Raw genomic sequence first — 23,299 nt, forward strand, 5'->3', positions numbered from 1 at the left:
ATTTTAATTCACAGCCAGCATGATTTCTGTGACAAAATGGCTACCACCATACAAGAAAATAAGTATGATGATGTATGGGAAAGGTTGTGCCCTTCAGAGTTCCTTCTTTACTGGTAGAGCTGAAATTAATGTGGACTCTGTAAACCCTGTGTTAGCATGGTTAGCACCAGTAGATTAATACAACTTTTTATCCATAGAACTCCAAAGTAAGGAATATTTCCCCCTTTTGCCAATGGTACACTTCAAGGTAGCGACAGCCATCAGTAAGTCACAATCTCCTAATTACTCTGCTGATGCTACATCAACCATTCCGTAGTTACAACAGAAAAAGCGTGCCTGTGTACATAACATTCACCACCCTGTGTGCCAAGGAATCCTGCCTTCACACCATTATGGCAGACTTCCTAGTTGCCCAGCACAGCCACATAACTGCCATCACCCTGTGGCACACGCCTGGAGGCCTTCACGGTGCTGGTATCACAGGCAGGCATACATAACAAAGTTACAAGCTTCACAGTGAAGGTCTTAACTACACCCAACTCAAGCCTTCAGCCTCCTTTCACAACATTGCACCAGCAAGCAAAAATCAGCTGCAACTACTCATCCGCTCCCCTTCCTCCCCTTCAGAGCTGGTGCACAAGTGCTCGAGCACTATTGTCTTTGCATTAATGGCACTTAAACCCTTGCAAAGAGCTTTACCTCTTCTAACTGCAGTACAGGCTTTACCAAATATATCCTTACAATATGCCTACCAGGTAGAGCAGTTCATTATTGTTTTCTTCATTTCACCTTTCCTAGGGCCTGGCCCAGAGGTGAATTCCCACATAACTAGAGCTCATCACGCTGAGATTCAAATCTAGATCTCTACATGGGAGAGAGTCAAAGTGGGAGTACAAAAGGTCAGGAAGGAACCTGAACAACATCTGTGCTAATCTGTGAATAACTATTGAAGTTTCAGCTTCCTTTTTTGGCATTATCAGTGATAATATTTCTGGTGACAAAAGCAAAGAGAGATCACCATGTCTGCAGAACAACAAAAGGAAGATATCTTGCACAGCAATCGTCAGTTGTGCAGTTTTACCTAAACCCCCTGTTATCGAGATCCCAACTCCTGACGATCTACTAGAACGTTGCACACTCTCTAGAAGCTGCTGTGCTTCAGCACTGCACTCTCACAGTCTCCTGACAGTCTGAGTTAAGAACTTAACTATTTTCAAACCTTACAAAAATAAAACTGACTATATCTATAAAATAAAAATAAGAAGAACTGTTGATGTTAGGTGACATAAAGGGCTAGGAGGAATGAAAGAAGAAAAAGTTCATGGAAAGAGTAAATGATCAATGAAGATGTGAGATAAACAAGAAAATGTATTAACTTTTACATTATTGCCTGATACAAATTGTATACCCATGGTAACACCTATACAATTTTTTTTAGCATTGTGACGTCATTATTCCAGGATAAATATAAATGGAACTTAGATGCTTATTATAGTATTATAATGCTTATTCTCTTTAAGATGCGTGTCCTTAATTCCTAGTGGAATGGGACGCACCATTAAAATAGTACCAAAAAAATAAAATCCCATACTGTGCTTTGGCTTCTACATAAATAAATAATAGGTTCCTCCAGACAACTGAAGCGTAACATATATCACACATGTGACAAAAAAATATATATATACTGGTTGCTGCGTTTTTGTATCAGAATTTTCTTTTAATAGTCCAACCCAGGGATTAACAAAGAAAAACCTGAAGCCTCTGCCATTAGCAACAGATGATTCTATTCGGGAAAATAAAGCTGCACTTGTAAAGGACCTGGAAAGAAAACTGCATTTCAGAGAGGATATTAATCAAGAAAGTAGCCAGCAGGTAAGAAAATCGAGTGTTCTTAAAATAAATTTCACGCATGGACAAGACATGTATTATGACTTGTGGAACAAAAGGTGTTTGTGTGGTTGAGCTGCCACACTGCTTTGCAGAGTGAGCTTTTCTGGTAAGTACTGGTTTGGAATAGCAAACTGGAGCTTTAAATAGGAAGTATGAGGGAATGCAGCTGTAGAGGGTTTACTTTATGACCAAGTAGCATTTTTAATTTCTGATCATGTCTATTACAGACCAGTAGGAAAGTAAAACTTTTTTCTTTTCCTGAAAGCTTCTGTACATTGGATTTCATTTTTTCACTTTACAAGTTGCTCAACTCATTGCACACAGACACATTCATACACTATATATTTTTAATACAAATTAAGGAGTAAAGTAATCAAACTGTTTAAGAAAAGGCTTCCATTTTTACTTTGGCTGAAGTAAAATGTGGTATTCAATTTTCAGCATTAAACCTTTTTTTCCAAATCTCCTGATTTATATGAATTGACAGGGACTTGATGGAAGTTAATAAAGTTTTTGGTAGCTGTTACTGGCATACAGTGAACTTTAGGCCTAGCATTACTAGGGTTTAGCAAAATAATAAGCCTTTTACAAAGTTCAAAAAACTAAGTATCAGTTCATTCTTAACTGGAATCAATAAATTCACTGGATCTGGGCAATGTCTATGAAATTAAAGAAGAAACAAAAAATGAAATAATATTTTGAGGTTGAAATCATTGTAAATTAGGTTCAACCACCCTTGAATGACAGTCGGACACAGTAAGGAGTGCTAGATAGCTGTTCTCTCTGTAGGCGATGAAGCTACTCTCAGCTTGGCCACGGAGCCCTCCATAGCTGTCCCGCCAGCTCAGGCTTAACGCAGCAAATAATGGTTTACCCTGATCTGTCATCAACAAGGGAACTTTTCTCAACGTCTGTTAGCCCTTCGGACAGAGAACATGCACAGATAAGCAAAAAGCCATGGAGTCCCTGGAGCAAATTACCCTCTGTGGACAACTCCAGTGTAATCCCTGTTTTTTTAATATTGCTGTTGACCTTCTTTCTGACAGATCACGCTGCCAAAGCGCTTTGAGTAAAACAACTGGCAAGCGGTATGTTTTGCAGATGAATCACAAGTGTTACAATTTGTACTTGCTATGGTAGTAAGACAAATTATTTAGGGAGCTACTGCGAAATACCAATCAGTCTTTCGAGTTAACTGCATGATAACCTCTTTAGAAGCAACGACCACTACTAGTGTCAAAGTTATCTGCTGACAACAAAAGTTATTTATACACTTATTTGCTATTCTGTATGACACCAAACTAAAATCTTGATTCCCATATCCCCCCAACACTGCAAAACTTCAAAGCTGGCACTTCTCTAATTGTTATGGTAATTAGAATGCCAATGGTAATGACGTAGAAAATAATTTTAGGATTGCTCAATAAAAGTTCCCTCATTTTCCACTCAATTCCCACCTTCAATCATTTCTGATTTTATTCTTCCACATCCAGGAAAACCACTGCTCAGACTGACTCCAGCAAATTCAAGTCTGAGTTTTCTCCACCGTGAAAGTAGTGATTATTTAAAGAGATGAGAGGATGCAGAGTGTTTTCCAAAATTCCTATTGCTTTGCCATTTATAGAACAATCAATCAACATCATGAGAATAGTATGCTGGAGTGATGGATTCACACCCAGAAATTTTGTCCTGTTTTTTCCTCTTGTAGTTAACACTGAATTTAAAAGGAGACATTTTGATCCTATACATAGCATATCTGCATTAAATTGATTATTATAATGGTAGGGAAGGGCTTCTTATTCACTTTCTCATAAATACGAATGCAACTTTCCTCTGTGTGAGAGATCACTGCATAGTGGAGTACAACATCCAATAAGAACCTCGACATGTTGGCTTCTACATGCTATTTTAAAAATTCCTTCTCATAAAAAGTACCCTACAGCATATTCTTATTTAGAGAATTGTACTGTAACCCCATATTTCAATAGCAGCATTTGGACTCATTTACAGCATCTGCAGAGCATGTAGGGATCATCCAGAATGAAAGCTGCAGATGACAAGTCTGTACCTTAAAGTACTGGTATTGTCTTATATTACTATATAAAGTGCAGTAATGAACGTGAGTGATTTACATCCTGGTGCTCTATTTATCTATCATTGACTTCCATATGAAAAGCGTTCAGTGTACAAGCAAGATTTTCCTAAGTGTCAGCATTATGCACTCAGCATGGTATCTAATAATCCAGATGTACTCCTCCTGTTTCATCCAGTACATCATTCATCACCAACAATAAAGAAATCCAGAATCAGAATGTAGTCGGTAATTTTGCTGATGTTGCATAAGACAGAAGAGATTAGTCTCTGATCGTCTATGATAATCATGCAGTGCTGACAGACATACAAATATGATTTTGCTAGCTGTAAATATGATCAAGTACATGCAATAACAAGCTGTCATTTTTACCAGAAAAAAACCCAAAACACTATACCTGTCATTTATGCAGATGGTAGTATGCTATATTGCCAGATGAAATTTCATCACAATTAGGAGTGTTGAAAAAAATATGGTTCAGTTATACCAAAAGTCTTCAGTCAGATTTGCTCAGTTCTTTCAAACAGAAGATACACTAAATGAAGATTAGCTTTACGCAATTGCAGGAAGAAGTTAGGACAAATCCCAGGATCTAGCTCAGTTTCTTCCTTGGCCTGAAGACAGTCGAATTCCTAACTCTTAACACCCATAAGGACAGCCTAACTCCTTGCCAGTGGGTTCGTGTACCGTTGGTGCTGTCCCAGGTTGCACAAATAATTAAGCACTCTTTATCAGCAGGATAAAAATCCAGAAAATCCACCTTTCAGATCCGTAACAGGAGACCTGAGCCTTTCTCTGACCTTCTCCAGCTCAATGAACAAAACACAGGACTTTTAGGCAGTGTGGAACAGGCTCTCCTTTAGCAGGACATTTCAGAGAGCATTGCAGCTTAACGGTTAGGGTTGCTTAAGGAAGCTGCTAGTTTGTGTTGGAGAAAAGAAACAGACTGAGAGAGAGAAAAAAAAAAATCAGTCTCCTGCCTAGCAACTAGGACAAACACCTGGATTCTTGTCGTTGCTGTAGTGGATGTTTCAGTGTTTCTGCAAAGTGAAACAGGACAAGCAGGACAAAGAAATTCCCTGTCCACTCATCTCCACCCCCATCATGTTATTAGCATGGAGCTCAGAGCTTCCTCTTGGAGACTGAGGTTGAAATCCTGTGAGACAAAGCATCCAAGTCTCATAACCCCAATGAGCATCTGGGCTACTGCACCATTTGATGAAAGGAGAGCACAGCCAGTGTTATCTGCACTTCCCAAAATCTACCAGTCTAGTCCATTAGGCCTTTTTTATCTACCTTACAAGTAAAATATCTTGTTAATGTTCAATTAGAATATGTCATGTAAAATCAAAAAGACGGGTGGGGAGTAAAGGGCAGACAGAGAATTTGAGGGGAATTTGGCAAATGGAAAAAATAGAAATGTGTGATGCAAACTGATTCTTTTACCCTGGTATTTGGAAATAGGCTTCACCAATGGGACTATAAATAAAGGAAATTCAGCTTTACAGGCAAAACTTAGAAATTAATTATATTACTGCCTCAAAACTTTGCTATACAAATAATATAAAAAAGAAATATGAGGTAATTAAACATCAAAGTCCTGTACAATAATAAAAATAAAGGAAATAACAGTGCAATAATAAAGGAAAGTTAAGTACCTAGGCCTGGTTTCTATCTTTTGGTTATAAGAACTACTGTGCTGACATATCTGTGTCGTTTACTATGAAGAATATCATGTGGCAACGCTGGTTGGTCGTGTTTATGTAAGACCCAGATAGCAGCGTGGTCACTGCCTTATTTTTAGGACAAAAGTAAACCTACAGCTGTTTAGAAACTTACGCACAGCGCTCACACCAAAATGCTTTACTTTTGCTAGGGAATACTTCATAAGAAATTTCAGAGCAGAAGAGATGCAAGGTTTGTCCAAAAGCTTTTCGATTGTTAAAAACTACAGTCTGTAAAGCCATATGCAGAACCCAGCTAATCACGCAGGCCACATCACCACTAACAGCTCAACACTGATCAAACAGAATCAACTCCTCTCGGTTCCTGTACTAAGCAGTCAGCCTCAGAAAGGTCACAGAATCATAGAATCATAGAATTCCTGAGGTTGGAAGGGACCTTTAAGATCATCAAGTCCAACCTTTAACCTACCCTGACAAAAACCACTTCTAAACCATGTCCCTATGTACCACATCTACCCTTTTTTTAAACACCTCCAGGGATGGTGAATCCACCACCTCCCTGGGCAGACTATTCCAATGTTTAATAACCTTTTCAGTGAAAAAATGTTTCCTAATATCCAATCTAACCTCCCCTGACATAACTTGAACCCGTTTCCTCTCGTCCTATCACTTGTCACCAGGGAGAAGAGGTCAGCCCCCATCTCTCTACAACCTCCTTTCAGGTAGTTGTAGAGGGTGATAAGGTCTCCCCTCAGCCTCCTCTTCTCCAGGCTAAACAACCCCAGCTCCCTCAGTCGTTCTTCATAAGGTTTGTCCTCCAGACCCCTCATCAGCTTTGCAGCCCTTCTCTGGACACGCTCCAGCACCTCAATGTCCTTCTTGTAGCGAGGGGCCCAAAACTGAACGCAGTACTCGAGGTGGGGCCTCACCAGTGCCGAGTACAGGGGGATGATCACTTCCCTAGTCCGGCCCACCACACTATTCCTGATACGGGCCAGGATGCTGTTGGCCTTCTTGACCACCTGGGCACACTGCTGGCTCATATTCAGCCGGCTGTCCACCAACACCCCCAGGTCCTTTTCTGCCGGGCAGCTTTCGAGCCACTCCGCCCCAATCCTGTAGCGCTGCATGGGGTTGTTGTGACCGAAATGCAGGACCCGGCACTTGGCCTTGTTGAACCTCATACCATTGGCCTCAGCCCATCAGTCCAGCCTGTCCAGATCCCTCTGCAGAGCCAACCTCCCCTCAAGCAGATCAACACGCCTGCCTAGTTTAGTGTCATCTGCGAACTTACTGAGGGTGCATTCGATCCCCTCATCCAGATCATTGATAAAGATATTAAAGAGAACCGAGAACCACCAAGAACTCTGTTCCCCAGAGCACAAGAATCACACTTTCAATTGCTCAAAAAATCTTGCTCAAAAACAAGCTTCACATCATCTCTCAAAGGTCAGCAAATGTAGGTAATTTTGGACTAAGGATGGAAATTAAACCACAAGGAGTCCTCACGGAAACTTGTTTGCTCTGTACTAGAAATAAGAAGAGATTTAAGAACCTGACCAAGACAAATTATCAGATCTTGATATTAATAGGTATAAACTCCCAATACTCATGCGAATGAATAGTTGAACTTGGAGCTGTCTTGGACTTGGAGCTGTCTTCTCAAGACATAGATCTAATCAACAACAAAGTACAGACAGGTTTTCCTGGTAAAGATCCTGGCTTGCAGAACTCATCACCTAGGAAAGGGAACCTGAGCTCCTCATGCTTTCACACACACTCCTCCAGCTGAGAAGTCTGTGGGAGTTGGAGATGCAAACTTCATTTGCTTTCTGTCTTCCTCTTGCTCAATCACTTTGAACTGAACTGTATTTAGGATATTGTCTAGCTGTGTACCACAGATGGCTTGCTAGACTCTCCAAGGGTTTGTGTGTACATTTGGATAGCATGATATTCCTGCCTTGTGCCATATAAGATGGCCCAACGTAATTCATCTGCAAGAAATAAGTCGCTTCAGTGATACCTCTTTGTAGGCATGATAAGAGCATATACATTGGACCTGTTGTTTTTTGAATCCCACTGCTGAGAGGGGAGGGGGGGTAGGAAGAAGGGAAGGCAAAAGAAACCAAACTAAACAAAAGATTCCAGTCATAGTAGCCTAGATGAGACTTTGAAGCCAAGGAGTGTTACAGCTTGGAAACAGACACGGAGATGCAATATATGCCAGCTTCTTAGATAAACTGTTAACTGGATTTAGAATAACTCTGCCAAAAAGCCAATCTAGTAAAAGTTACAAAACTGGGATCAAATTGGGAAATTTGTCTGGAGTTAGCAATGGAGTCCGGCAAACAGAATTATGGTTTTATACACTATATGAGAATCAACATTCAAATAAAGTTCCTCTAGCCTTTCTATTTGTGGTAATTTCCATGGGCTACTATGCTAACGTCAGATTATTTTGACGCTACTACTACAACCTTCTACTAACTGTTAGCATGTAGTTTCACTAAGATCTGAATCCTGCTAAAGTCAACAGCAAGATAGGTTTTAACTTCAACAGATCCAGGATTTAAGAACTCATATGCACACACAGAGGTGCTTAGAAACTTACAGGAATTACTTCAGTCTATGTAATTCCCCTTATGACAAAAAGGTTCACAGGTAGCAGAATGGCCCAGGAGCTAGATTACTTGACTCAAGAACCAGAAGACCATGATCCAACTCTCTGCTGTGTGACAGACTTTCTATGTTACCTAACAGGTCACTTAGCTGCGTAAGGCCTCAATTTCTCCTATGTAAAAGGCAAGTAAGAGCACTGCCCTGAAGAGTGGGTGCCTTGCTGTCAGGTGCTCAAAAAATGATGGTGATGGGGCCAAATACATCAGTCACAGAGAGAAAATGGTGTGAATCTGTACCTTCAACAAGACTTGCATTGAAAGAGATTATTTTTTTTCCATACTGGTCAAATTACCACCATCCAGCAGCACCCTACAACAATATTGCTAAGGCAGCGCAAAGGCTACCGACTGCCCAGAAGAGAAGTTCCATTTCACTTCTCCATCTGACCCAAATTTCCACTAGAACTTAGACTGTCTGACTTTTTTTTTTTTTCCTTTTGAGTTAACTTTCTTCTAGCTCACTCCTGCAGAACGGCTCACTGTAGGATCAGATGACTGCCCATGATGGCAGGAGGGACATGTGGGAACACATGAATAGGAGCAGGGAGGGAAGCGGGGGAATGCTGCTGCTAGCACAAGCTGGCAACTCAACTGGTTCAGCTACATTGTCAGATCAGACACTGAATACGCTGCACCTCTGTGGCAATAATGCTGCGCAGCTCACTTACAAGGTGCTACTAATGACCAGAGAAAATGGTGCATAACTGCTTAAGACATATAATCACCAGCGGTTTGCTTTGGCCAGTTGTAAGTCTTTTACCCTTCTAGCTATAGATTATAGCTCAGTATAGTATAATAATTAAAATACATATATAAAATAATATATTATACAGTATAATATATATATATGGAAGATAGCACAATTTTAAATATTTGGCTACTATATTAAACAAGTGTGTGAATTCCTGTTGGTAAAAATTTAATGTTTCAGGAAAGTTGCCAAAAAGCAGCTGTAACCCTATGTTTTTGACCAAAAACTAGAGCCTGAACCTTCGTACCCTTTCCCTTAGACTCCTCAGTATGCTGACCTGCAGCCTAGTTTTAACATTGTATGCCGTGATCCCATTGACTTGTTCTTTGTGTGACGCTTTACGAAATACTTGTCTGACCCACAGCCACAAACACTTTGCTCTACTCCACTTACATAATCACATTCAGAAATAGTTTTATGGCTTATGTGATAAAAAAAGTTCTTCAGAAAGCCATATTAACAACTATTTTCTGTTCTTGCTAATCCTAGAAGAAAATCTACCAAACAAGCAGAAAAACTCCAAGATTATATTCTCTATACAATTGTGTATTTCCACTTATTTCAGAGATTCCTGTTCTTTATAAGAAGCTTGGTATAACACCTTCAGTTTATACACGCTGGTGTTAAAATTTTCACAGCAATGTTAACTTAGTCTTGTTGTTTTGTATGTAAATTTATATAAACATATATATGCACACTAAACACATTGAGAAAGACACAGACTGAAGTATGAGCACAACACAGGCAATGCTTTGGGGCTGTGGGAACCCTAACTTCAATATTTTCTGATTTAAAATGTATTTTTGAATATAACTCCTTAAAATGACGAAACACAGGCAGTCAGCCTGCACAGTTCCTAGCCAGAGACCACTGGGTTTGCACAGAAACACGATGACTCTTGTGGCTTCCCTGGGCAGAGAAGCAGCTGCCAATAATGACAGCCCAGCGTTGATAATGCAGCAATATGCGTTTGTTGTGCTGAACTGCTAGTTTTATTTTATACCTTTTTCTGTGTGTGCACATACATCCAGAGTCACATGCACTCAAGAAATGTGAGAGAAAACCTGTCTATAATTAACTTCAAAGTGGACCCATGAAATGCATTTCTTCCCCTATCATATTTTCTTCTGCAAGCAGATATATGAAAAGGAAGAACTGCCTTTATTTCTTAATGAAGTAAGAAGTTAATATCTTCAGCACATCAGTCAAGAAAAAAATGATACACTGTGTTCACAGAAAACTTTTTCAGATCTAAAAGAGAGGCAAGAAACGTTAGGGTAGTTACAGTTTGAAAATAATTGCTCCAAGTTCAATTTATGTTAGTTGGTTAGACAATTTAAGACAAACTTGTATCTTTGGAGTAGAGGAAAGAAAAGATGTTAATTGTCTCTATGAACATTGTCTGGTTTCATCTGTAGGCCGTCATGGCTACAGCAACCCTAGACTATTAATTTCTTATTACGTATCGCAACTTCCTTTGGACAGCAATTAATCTGAAGAAAAAAAATCAGCACGAAAAACTGCTGACTAAACTTAACTATCTATAATCAATACTGGCCTCTCCCATTAGCTTGCAGTATTTCACTGCCTGTTAACTCCACTCTGTAGCATTTTGTTCTCAAGTCAGCACCTTACTCATTAACATGATGCCTTGAAAGTGTAATGGTAATGCCTTCCTAGCCCCACTACTTCCCTCTGCTAGGTAACACCATATGATGAAAAACTCACTTCAGGGACCAAGCAATGATTCCCCAATCTTCAACTATACAGTTGAGGATGTATTAAAATCACAATACTGCCTTTTTAATTTGCAACATTATTCTTGTCATTAGCAATTTTCATTTCCAAAACCTGCTTTTGACACAATTACCAGAAAATTGAACTAAAGAAAAAATTTGATCTAGAGATTAGTTACATCATTCTGAAAAAAGTCAACACATTCACTCTTTGTATGTCTAATGAAACATGCATATAGCTCAATAAAGTTGAAGACTGTATACAACTAAGATAGTCTAGTGGCAGATTTATGTACTGCCATAAAAGAATGACGTTTATCTGTTGGTAAGGTTCACAGGGCAGTAAATAACTGGTCTGCTGACTTCCAGATTACAGACGGAACGGTTTTGTATGCAGCCTCCCTACTTTTTCTTCCTTTGTTCTTTATTATCTTGCACTTAAAAACAAAAGTGTTGGCTCTTGCAAAAGCCCTTTTCCAATTTTTAGTCTCCTAGACTACTGCTTTCAGATTGCTATCTGACTCTGAGAAGTCTTAACACTTTTCGTCCCCACTCGTTTTATTCTCATCCAAGTTCCGAGTTGCGCTCTCTGAGTAAAAATTCTGCATGGACTTACCGTGTCTAGCTTCTGAGATAACCAATTTGTGAGTCACTTCGCCTCCTCTGTCCATCAGCCCTGTTGCCCTCTAAACATACATAACACTTGAAAAATGGTTTATCTTTGCAAAGGGAATGACAGTGCTCCAAAGCGCTCAAATATGACAAAGGAGAAACAGGTATTCAAAACAGTGAATTTAGCTTTATAATTATGCTGTCACATAACCAGTATCCAAAAATAATTACATAATTTTGGAGAGGTTAATTACACAATAAACAGTAACTTGTTTAAACAGGCAAAAAAGGTACTCCCTGTACTATACTTGCTATGTTGCCCTGACCTTTATTCATGTGACAAATCATCAGACGATGGAAAGGAAAGGAGGGAAAGAGATTACCTCTACCTTAATTAATCCTTAATTAGCCTCCATATTTCCAAAGGCCACGGCATGTGAAATCCCTGAAAAAAATTTAATTCTTAGAAGAATTACATATAGCATCTTCAGGTCCTACTGGAAAATTCACTCAAAGTGATCCTTTCTCAGTAGGTCAATTTTTTTGCCATGGATTTTGCTCCCTGCTGCCAAGAACTACCTAAACAACATGAAGGAAACTATTCAAAGCGCTCAAAGAAGTGTAAGGAAAACAAAACTCCAAATATGTTCTTTAGTACGTTGCTTGCAACAAAGTATTTAGGTTTGAATTTCTTAATTTATGGGAGACTCTAGAAAAAAAATATAACTGTAGTACATTTTGGTGACTTGGCTGCTGCTTAGAACATAGTAGTAACACCCTGATTTTTACTTTATTCTTCCTTCCCAAAAACACATAGGCCTTTTCTCAGTATCAAGGGTAAAAGACTGTTTAACTTTCCCCTGGAACACTATCGCCAGCTCTTGCCATCTAAATGGAAAAATGATAGCTTTGGTTGGTCAGAAATGAGAGAAATCTCTGGTTTTACGCTGGCTTATCTGAGATTAGAATTTGATCTATTAAAGTGATTCGTTGAGACATGCTGCATGAAAGAAAAGAAGCTCAACAAGATGAAACTTTATAAGGCTGTTTGCTGATCACCAGCTGTTCACCAGCCCACAGAGCAAACAAAGCCAACTAAGAAAGTGGATGATACCATCTAGTGGCTGGCTCCCACCCTTTGGCACATCTCGCACACTTCTACAGGCCTCCAATCTCAAAAACTCTACTTGGCAAAGCTGTACTCGCGGTGGTACATTTGAAGAGAGTATCAGAGAGCAGACTGTCCCTGTCAGAGTGGAGGGGGAGTGTGACGGGTAAGGAAGGTATCTTGAAGGGGGGACCCAGCAACCTAAGCTCCCTCTGAACACTTCTGTTACCTCGTAATTATGGGCACTGCTCCAAAGCTGTGTGGAACATCCCTGCAGCACCAGAGAAGGAGGGAGGAGTGGAAGGAAGACTTAGTTTCCAGTAAAGAAAGTCAATTTATGGAAGTTCTCTCCTTCCTACTCTGAGCTGTCTGCCTTTTCCTACCATAGCTAATCTTTATTGGATCTGACCTTAAAGCAACCCCTCAAAAGAAGATTTTAGATTAAAAGACCAACATACAACATCGACCATTACAGTACCAAAATCACATATTACCAGGGCATTTATTCCATCATGGCAATTTCCAACTTTTTTAACTCAAGTTTCGTGGCTGCCATGTTTTCCTCCTCTCACCCCCAAGTTTCAGACCCCTGTCTCCTCAAAACTCCCTTGTAACATCTCAACCTTTGGCCACTTCCGTTTCCTTCGTCTCCTGAAGATATTAGAAGACTTTGTCAGCTAAAATTGTGTGCTGCCTCTCCACCTTTGCTCCTTACTATTTGGGAGCTACTAGTCAAGAGTATAATCAGCAGTATGATGGAACAGGTAAATGATCAGGGATGTAAGTCTCAGCAATTTGGGATCTTTGCTGGTTCTGTAATTAACTTTCTATAAGATTTCAGACAAGATGCATTTTCTGAACCTTGTTTTTTCAGCAAATTGAATATAACTAAGGATAGGATAGATCCTTATTTACTATTCATTAGTTTCTAAAATTCTATCTTAAAAATGAGAATTTCACTTTTGGAATTGCTCGAGTACTTCCCTTTCAAGCCACAGATCATTTCCTTCCTAGAACAAAGCAACAAAACCTGTTGTAATAGCACTATCATCTGACAAATTAAAGTGAAATTCTGAAGACCCCAGCTTGCCATAGAAGTAGAATAAAACATAAGCCTGCTCTCAGAAATGTTAGTGCCCTCAACAGAAGCTCTGGACTTACAAACTGCAGAAATCCAGCTCTGAGCAAAGTGATTTAGTTACTGCTACAGGCCTACATACAAGCTTCCCCACAAGACAGTTTGTAATGACTTAGGCAAGATATTCTTCTGCTGTCTATGTTAGTTAATTGACTTTGGGGGATTAGGAGGAGGCTCATAATCACATCAAACTATCTGGAAATGGTCATTTATGTAGGAATATACTGGTGTTCTTGCATCATCTGTTTAATCTTCTAGGGATTTAAATGTTTTGCTTACACCAGCTAGAAATCTGGTCAAGTTTTAATCTGAAAGTAAATTACTCTGACAATATTTCACTTTCTTCCTAGCTTTCTCTTTTAGGAGGGATAGTTTTCCTTATTTAATTCTGAGTTGAAATATATACTAGTATTCATTTCTATAATTAGCAGGTGGCTAACATTTCAACACAAAATCCTCAAAAATTTGGTATGTTTTAATGATCTTTTTTGACGAACAGTGTGCGAGAGTACAGTTTTTTCATAAGGACTTCGAGTAATTGTGTGTTTGATTTTTTTACCTGCCTCTCAAAAAACTCAGTTTCATTAGTCACATTCTGCAAACTTAAGATGCAGCAAGAATCTGTGTCTGCAGACCAATTCAAACTGTTTCAATATGTCCTAGTTTACGTAGGCTTTTTTATTTTCACTCATTTGGGAATTAGTCTAAAAGCGCAAATGACTGCAAATACCACAGAACACGACTCTTCTTGTTCAGAACCGTGCCTCTCTCACTCCGCAGGAATACAGGATTTCAAGCTTTGAGCAGAGGCTGATGAACGAAATAGAATTTCGCCTTGAACGTACCCCGGTGGATGAATCAGATGATGAAGTCCAACATGAGGACATCCCTACAGGCAAATACATAGCACCCATCTTTGATAAGAGACTGAAGCACTTCCGGGTAATGGAAGGATCTCCTATTACATTCACTTGCAAAATAGTTGGAATACCTGTTCCCAAGGTAGGTCATTCTCACTGCTAGCAGTAAAGGAATAAAAATCAACTACCTGCTATTTTCTATACACCCCTCTGGAAAGTCTCACTCTTAAGAACATGGCTCTGTGGAGAGAGCTCTAGAACAAATTATTTCCCTCCCACTTTCTAAAATAACAATATCGGCTCCTGAGCATGTATCAGGCTTTGATGTACTGTATCCCTGACCCCAAGAGAAACAGAACTTCATAACCCCCCAAAAATTAACTTCTCAGAAAGATGAGAACTGATCTGAGATCACCAGTTATGTGTCTATAGCCATGAAAAGAGAACCTGACAGGCCCAGCTATGTAAAGGAGATAGTCAACTTTCTGAGTTCAGTCTGGAATCATTCTACTTCACATTGTAACTGATCTGCAAATTTTATAATGTTCTAAAATTTTTACTAGCAGTTGGGCAACTTTTGTCATGTTCTGATCTACATTTTTTCTAGTCACTATTCCACTACAGAGCAAGTGTTAAGTCACTGGGTGGGGGTGGTCTGATCACTACAGGTGTACTGGTTCAAGGATGGCAAGCAGATTTCAAAGAAAAACACACATTTCAAAATGAACAGAGAAGAAGATGGAACATGTTCTTTACATATTGAAGCTTCTACTAATGATGATGACGGCAACTATACGATTATGGCTGCAAACCCACAAGTAAGGTGTTCTGTTTTCCTCTACAAAAAAGTTTGTCTCATCTTTTTCTAAAATTTATTAATAGGAACACAGATTAGGCCACCTAGTCTGACATCGAGTGGTGACTGTATCAAAAATCAGATGCTTCAGAGGATCAGAGAAGAAACCATATAACGAAAAATGACAAAACTACTCCCCTATTCTAACAGATCCCAGTCACAATCATGAAGAACATTTTTTCACATTAATAACTCATGCCCTATCTTCTGTCCCCACCTCTGTTGCTGACAGATACCTTTTGAGATGTGGTGACAAGACAGATGTGATATTTCAGGCAGAAAGAATAGAGCAAGGGGAAACAAAAAGTTACGTCAAATTTGGAAGTGTTACCAAACACAATTATTCTTTATCTAGGATGCAAAGATGTGGATCTGCAAATAGTCTCGTCCCCTAATACCATTCTCCTTCATCCTATGCGTTAGCTTAGCTGTTTATTTAGCAGTACACTCAAGTAGATCAGGCAACTTTTTACAGTTTAAATTTTTCCTTTTTTCTGAATTATATTTCAACCCAGCTAACAAAAATGCTAGTACAAAGGTACTAGCAGGCAGCACCTGTGGAGACACAGAGACAGGAATGAACAAGCAGGGACAGACGCTGCTTAAGCTGGTTTACATAGCACCACGGCTAAATGCATTGCCACAGCCTTGAAGAGTCTGAGAAACACACAAAGAAACCCCTGCCTTAACTCCACTTCACTGCATGCTAATAGCATTTGCTTCGAAAAAGTAATATTTGCACGATAGTTCAGTTACTTCATTAAAAAAAAAACCCTGATGCATTGTAAATGTTAAGCATTTATACTTTAAAATTAAATGACCTATTAACCAACTATTAATTCTGTGTCGATTGTGATTTTCAGGGGAGAATCAGTTGTTCAGGCCACCTGATGGTTCAGAGTATCCCTGTTCGGGGCCGAATATCAACAATTCAGCCTCACAGGTAAAAGGAAAGATAACTCCTTTGGACCCCCTTCATGCTTATTACTGAAGGCATTCAAAATAACCAGCTGCTGTACTTCAGTGCGCTCTGTACTTCAGTTCTCAGCCATAGAATGGAAATAACACCAGCAATTCCCTCCCAACAGGTCACTTCTAGAATGTAGTATTTTTGAAGGTCATCTTCAAATAGAGGGAAGTTTCTGTGTAAAGTATTATTTCGTTTACCTGTTGCAGTGGAATTAAAAGCAAAGGATGGATTAGCAAGATGAAATTCAGCCAAAAAAGCAAAAAGTAGCAAAGGACAGCTTGGGAATCCAACAATACTACACAATATAGTTAACTGGATAATCTTTCTAAATGGAAAATATGCAAGCATTAAATTACAATCAGTCCATTTCTTTCTGCCCTTTTATTTAACTCAAGCTATCTGTTCATCCTTTTCCACAATTTCTTCCTTTTTTAAAGCATTAGGAAAAAAAGTTTGGCTTCCAAACATATACATGCAATTTTTGTGTTGCAGAACAAGACCCCGGGTGCCAGAAGGAGACAAAGAGGCAGTTCAAGAACGCTTTTTCAGGCCATACTTTCTACAGGCTCCGGGTGACATGGTAGCACACGAGGGGCGACTTTGTAGGTTGGATTGTAAGGTATTAACCGTTTCCTCTGTTCATTCTCACTTTCCCTACCTCTGTACATGTATTGCTAAGTGTTTTCATGTTCTTTATTGCATGCATGAACACCTTCTGTTGAAGTTTTAATGCTTCATTTTTTTAAAATTATTTCTTACTGCCATTGTCTCTGAGCTGATTCAGGGGATTTCTTTTCAACACATGCTATATGGAATGAAGAACACAGAAAACACAACCCCAGAAATAGAAGGTTCACTTACAAGGTCATTCAAATTACTAGATATGTTCACCATGTCCTTTACCAGTCTGAACTCCAGAAGTTCATCTGGGAATGACAGGTCCTTCTGCTCCATTATCAGATTCTTGAACATAATCCAGAATAGCACAAAACCATGAGAAAGAGAGGATTCAGCACGTATACTGTTCAAACAAATGTTCCCATTGTATTGGACTGAATTACTGCAGATTAATACTCCCTGAAAAGAGGGAACAGAGCCCAGTTCATTTTATGCTTCCCCAGCATGCACAGATGCAGAAACGTCCCCATTTACAGATTCAAATCCCCACATGAGAGAGCTGTCAGAGATTAGAGTACAGCAGTGAACATCCTGTTATTGAACAGCTTTAAGAAGCTCATCTGCTCCAACATATTTTGGTAGTCCCTCTATGTCGCAGTAGCACAGCAAACATGGTAGTGCTGACACTGACGTCTTCTATGCTCCAGAACGTCTCCTACCCTGAAGAGGGTAGACGATCTGAAGCAGAAGTTAATGCCCTGGAGATGAACAAAATTCATTACTACTTAATTTACAATGTAAAGTTTACTAGGGAGCATGCCAAAGAATTTGGTTATTCTTAGCTCTGCTATCCTGGCAGAGCTTGTGAAGCCTTAAAGCATGCCTGGTATTGCACAAACCTGGAAGACAGCAGTCCTCGTTCAGGCAAGTTCCACTTCCCGCTTTCTCTGGTTTGTAGAATATTGTTTGTTTGGAAAGCAATAGTGTAGACATGAATAAGTACTTCTATCTATTGGAAAGATCTTTAAGAGTATAATAAAGTCTAATAATCTTTCTATAAAATACTTAGTCTATAGTGTTCTAAAGCCTGTAAGTTTAACATCTACAAAGAGCTATATCATTTCGCATCAAATTTTATGAAATACAAAGTCATTTGTATAGAACTCTCTTTCATCTCTGTAGTGGTTTGGATCCTGGGTTTTGATTTATACTCAGCACTAAAAAAAATAAAAGAAAATTAGCAGATTACTAGGAGTCTTTTGTGAATCTGATATATAACCAAGTTTCTTCCTTTCTGACTAAGAAAAATGTAGGCATTTCATGTATTTGTTTCTCTGGGGATTTTGTTGTTTCTTTGTTTTCTGGTTTTCTCCCTTTTGGAACCAATCAGCAGAAAAACAGAAGCCAAGAAATAAAAAAATTTTAAAAATCTTTCTGTTCTAGATTCTGACATCATTCAGATGGAATCTGAAAAAAGGCCTACCTATGAATTTACTAAAAACTATTTGTCAGGTTGACACTTGTCTCTAGCTGTTTCACTGTCTGTTAGGTGAGTGGGTTACCAACTCCAGATCTGACGTGGCTTCTGAACGGCAAACCTGTGCTACCAGATGGCACCCACAAGATGCTGGTCAGAGAGACCGGAGTTCACTCTCTGCTTATTGATCCTCTCTCACAAAATGATGCTGGAACTTACACTTGCCTTGCCACTAATAAAACAGGACAAAATTCATTTAGTCTGGAGCTCACTGTTGTAGGTAAGAATCATTGAAAAACTAGTCACGTTGTTGTAGTTATTTGTATGCTTCTTCAAAAGTGCCTTAGTTTCCCTACAGATAAGTATAAATAAATAGTTAATCCACTGATAGCAGGAGAGTTCAACAGCTAGAAAACTCATCTGTTGGAGGAAAATGGACCTGGTGCTCAGTCGATAGGTGCACTCCTGTTATTAAAAGAGGGCTGTAAGAATTCTCTCTCATCATCACTTTACCTCTCTTGTCTCGGCAAAGTGACATTCTTCATTTTCTCCCGGAAAATGGTTAGTGTTTGAATTCATAATATATGTTGAGGTCTCCTAGATGTCAGTCACAATTTTATTGGCTTAAAAATGTTTTTAAATAGAAAAAATACAAATCCGAATACTGTTCTTCATTAAAGCCTTACAAGATATGAGCTACTGAAATCCATAGATCTGGCATTAATTTCCTGCAAAGGCAGTATGTTTAGACCCATTAGATATGCATACATTCTTTGACGAATACCAGGTCAGTCTATTATTTTCTTTATGCTCCCTTACAGAGGCCATGTCATAGTATTTCACTTTCCTTCTAATACCCCATTAAAAATTCACAACCTGTTTTGATATCACAAGAATAATTTCTGATCTTGTTCTTCCATATTGTTCAAAACAAAACAAAGAAAAACCCTGTTGTTCAAGAATTCTTTTTCTTTTTCCAGCAAAGGAAGTAAAAAAAGCCCCCATGTTTTTGGAGAAGCTTCAGAACTGCGGTGTTCCTGAAGGGTACCCCGTCAGATTAGAGTGCAGAGTTGTGGGAATGCCACCCCCCATATTTTACTGGAAGAAAGATAACGAGACCATCCCGTCAAACAGAGAGAGGATGAGGTACTGTACCATCGTACCCATGCTTGGAGATTCTGGTGGCTGGACCAATTGTTTCCATGAAAACCTGTGCGATAAGTACAGGCAGTGCTCTTTTTAAAACAACTTCTTTCACCCACATGAAGTTTTAAAATGCCTGCTTCGCTGTGAGGTGAACAATAGCTATTTCCTTGGTTCAGAATAAGGGTGTGGAGCATAATATGCCCCTGCTTCAGAGAGGTGACAGACCTTCTGGGCGATAGGCCTGATGCAGCATATGCATCTTCTTATCAAAGATACTACAATATGGTATTTTTAATGCATTTTAGCACCTTATTCTCCTTCTAAATTATTTTTTCTCAGTTTAGTTCTAACTATGGATGAATTCAAACTCAGAACATATAGAACATGGTTTCGAATGCCCAAGAGCAGGGGATAATAGAGAGTTTAGCACATCAGATATAGAGGATGATAACAAAGTTTGGTCACAAACATAGGCAAAGACTTTGATCCATGCTTACAAAATACAACAATGTTTGGGTTCAGCTCTTGCATTCAAATGCATCACTACTTTTTAGGTTTTGCAAAAGAAAAGCTGACGAAATAATGTGCCTGGTTGTAATTAATGAGAAATTAATTCCTTTCATTCATTTTTTAAACATTTCTACTTCAGCATAAATCTGATTTTTAATATTTTATTTCTCTTGGCTCCAACATTTTCACATGCATACCCTGCAGGCTATCTGTAGAGAAAACTGGCTCCGCAGCAGCACTAAGGGAAACCTCCCACACCTCAGAACGCCAGGAGCTAATGTCAGGCTTGTAACACCTCTGCTATTTCAGCCACTCAGAACCAGACTGCCTGCCCCCAAGGCTTGGAGCGGTTCTGCACCGATCCATGTGAGCGATGGGCAGCATTGTCCTTGTTTGTCCCCACATTGCCTCACTATTATCTTCCTGTCTGAAGCCAACAGACCTTTTTTGTATCATGTTATGGACATGCATGAGCCTACACTACTGCACCCCCAGCATAAAGCAAATTCCACAGTGCAGGGAACAAAGGGTGGATGTTCCCTTTTTTATTAGAGCTGTTGGAAGCACAAAACGTCCTCTTGACCTGAAATTCTGTGGTTTGATGTTTCATTCCAGTTCATAAGGAAACAAAATCTCAAATTTCAGAACTTCCTGCAACTCCAAGTATTCTGGTGTGCTCGTCTCCCACCTCTTCCTTTATAATGAGGGAAACACTTGGGTTGATAAAAAGGACCAGCCACTGCCTAGAGAGCAGAGGAGCCTCAGTTCTCTGATATACTATTGAATAGCTTTTCCTGGAAGTTGCAGACAGAAGGCCTTGGACCACTGGAGGGAAGAGGAGGGAATAATGAAGAACGTTTCTTTTAGTCTGTTGGCCAAGCAAATCTTTAAGGCATTTTCTCATGGAAAGGTGCCATAAGAAAGTTTCTGACTGGCTCTAGTTACTGTTGTGAAACAGTATCACAATTTCGTACAAATGTTCTTGGTATTTTGCTATGTTATTCTTTCAGCTTCTGAACTAGGAAAAAATACAGTATGACCATGCAGCAGGTTTGCATGGGTTTAGTTCATTGGAATTCAATAAACAATTCCAATATTAACACATACAGAGCAACAATTCAGCTCACACTGCCACACCATGGCTTTGCACAGCTGAGAGAAGCAAGAACAGATTTGTTTTTTGATCTCTGATCATTGGTCGACACCATACTGAAAGCAAATCTATTGACTATAAATGTCTTGGGCTGCTACCTCTGAGAATAGAAGTTACAATTTATCTAATTCATATTTAATATACATATTATAAAATCTCGAAGTTGATAAGTTCTTGACAAATACCAATTCCAAAACACTTGTTTTCCCAGCATGCACCAAGATACAACAGGGTATGTCTGCCTCCTCATTCAACCTGCCAAGAAAGCAGATGCTGGCTGGTATACCTTATCTGCAAAAAATGAAGCTGGTATTGTCTCTTGTACGGCTAGGCTTGACATATATGGTAAGTATTGGCTAGTAAATAAAACAAATTTGAATTTATTTTCTTTGACTGGTCCCATCCCTCACCTAGTTCATTGTCCATGAGGACAGGCTGAGAGAGTTGGGGTTGTTCAGCCTGGAGAAGAGAAGGCTCCAGGGAGACCTTACAGTGTCCTTCCAGTACTTAAAAGGGGCCTATAGGAAAGATGGGGACAAACTTTACAGTACGGCCTGTTGGAATAGGACAAGGGGTAATGGTTTGAAACTAAAAGAGCGAAGATTCAGACTAGATATAATGAAGAAGTTTTTTACAATGAGGGTGATGAAACACTGGCACAAGTTGCCCAGAGAGGTGGTAGATGCCCCATGCCTGGAGACATTCAAGGTCAGGTTGTACAGGGCTCTGAGCAACTTGATCTAGTGGAAGGTGTCCCTGCTCATTGCAGGGGGCTTGGACTAGATGGCCTTTAAAGGTCCCTTCCAACCCAAACTATTATATGATTCTATGACTCTCTACTCCAACTTTCCAACCTTTTTTCAACTTTCCAAGTTCCCTAGACACATATAATAAACTGAACTAAATTCAAGCTGAACCTTAACTCTGTTCCCTCTGACACACACATCTGTGCTGCAGCCCTGACCTGAGATGGAACAATAAACTGCACACAAGAAAGTAGACCCTTTCTTCTATAGAGCACGTATGATGCAAACAATGCCCAACTAATGGAGGCTAGTTTGCATCTAATATGTTCGTCTGGAACTCGGAAGGCCCCAGCCCAGTTCAAGAACCACAGCACATAATTTAATTACTCTGTAACTATGCAAGATGTAAGTTAAGACAATTTATCTAGAGCAAGTACTCATACTTTGATCACTTAAGCAGCATAACAAAACAGAAAACGCATCCCACAAATTATTGGATTATAAACATACCCTCAAAGGAAAAAAACCCCACGTTTTCAACCTTGCATTTCTCATTTTTCAAAAAAACCACTTAATAATCAGGAATAAGCACAAGTCAACAGTGCATCTCTGTCAGTGTTCTGCCACCTTGTGGTGATATAGACAATGGTATCATAATGTTCAAGAGAGGGCTGGTAACAGTGATTCAAAAAAGGTCACATAAAATGAAAAAATCCCTTAGCTATTTAAATGTTGCAAGACATAAATTACATTTTCATATGGAAGATTCAAGGTACAAGCAGGAAAAAGATGGAAAGTAAGAAATGCTTCCTGATTCCAACCATATTTTCTAAAAACTCTGCAAATCTCATATACCAAAGGGAGTGACAGAAATAATTTTTCTTAGTGCTATTTTGAATGGATGGGGCCGGGGGATTGAAAGTGTGGTCTGATATTTGCAATCCCCTGTGAAAAGAAAAAAATACAGTAAATAATGAGTGTATTGTTCAAATAGAAACAAACCGAGGGCTGCAAGAAAAAAGGAGACTCTTTTTCAAATATTTCCAGATAGACAGGGTCAAAATTCAGCATGGAAAGATAATGAACATTTCCTATCAATGCTTAATGTAGATTGTAGGTCTCCTGCACTAAGCTGTTCTCAGAGTATCGCAGCCTGAACTTCTACCCTTTCATTTTAATTGCTGACAGATATGTTTGTCCACTTTGGGTGCAGAGCTGGAGATTTTGTATGGATAAATACCGGCAAAGATAGTATCAATTTCCCCTTTCTGAA

At 39.3% G+C, this 23,299-nt stretch overlaps 1 protein-coding gene across 3 annotated transcripts in view; it reads left to right on the forward strand.

Annotated features, from left to right (window-relative positions):
* MYPN (myopalladin) overlaps positions 1-23,299 on the forward strand; it is a 79,498-nt gene that overhangs the window by 50,919 nt on the left and 5,280 nt on the right. For all 3 annotated transcript variants that reach the window (XM_063339068.1, XM_063339067.1, XM_063339069.1), the window contains exons 12-19: positions 1,725-1,872; positions 14,471-14,692; positions 15,219-15,368; positions 16,270-16,349; positions 16,869-16,995; positions 18,544-18,751; positions 19,452-19,617; positions 21,492-21,625. In XM_063339068.1, the coding sequence (XP_063195138.1) occupies positions 1,725-1,872; positions 14,471-14,692; positions 15,219-15,368; positions 16,270-16,349; positions 16,869-16,995; positions 18,544-18,751; positions 19,452-19,617; positions 21,492-21,625 (1,235 nt within the window). The remainder of the gene's footprint in view (positions 1-1,724; positions 1,873-14,470; positions 14,693-15,218; positions 15,369-16,269; positions 16,350-16,868; positions 16,996-18,543; positions 18,752-19,451; positions 19,618-21,491; positions 21,626-23,299) is intronic.

This window comes from Chroicocephalus ridibundus, chromosome 6 (genome assembly GCF_963924245.1).
Source record: "Chroicocephalus ridibundus chromosome 6, bChrRid1.1, whole genome shotgun sequence".
Classification (NCBI taxonomy): domain Eukaryota; kingdom Metazoa; phylum Chordata; class Aves; order Charadriiformes; family Laridae; genus Chroicocephalus; species Chroicocephalus ridibundus.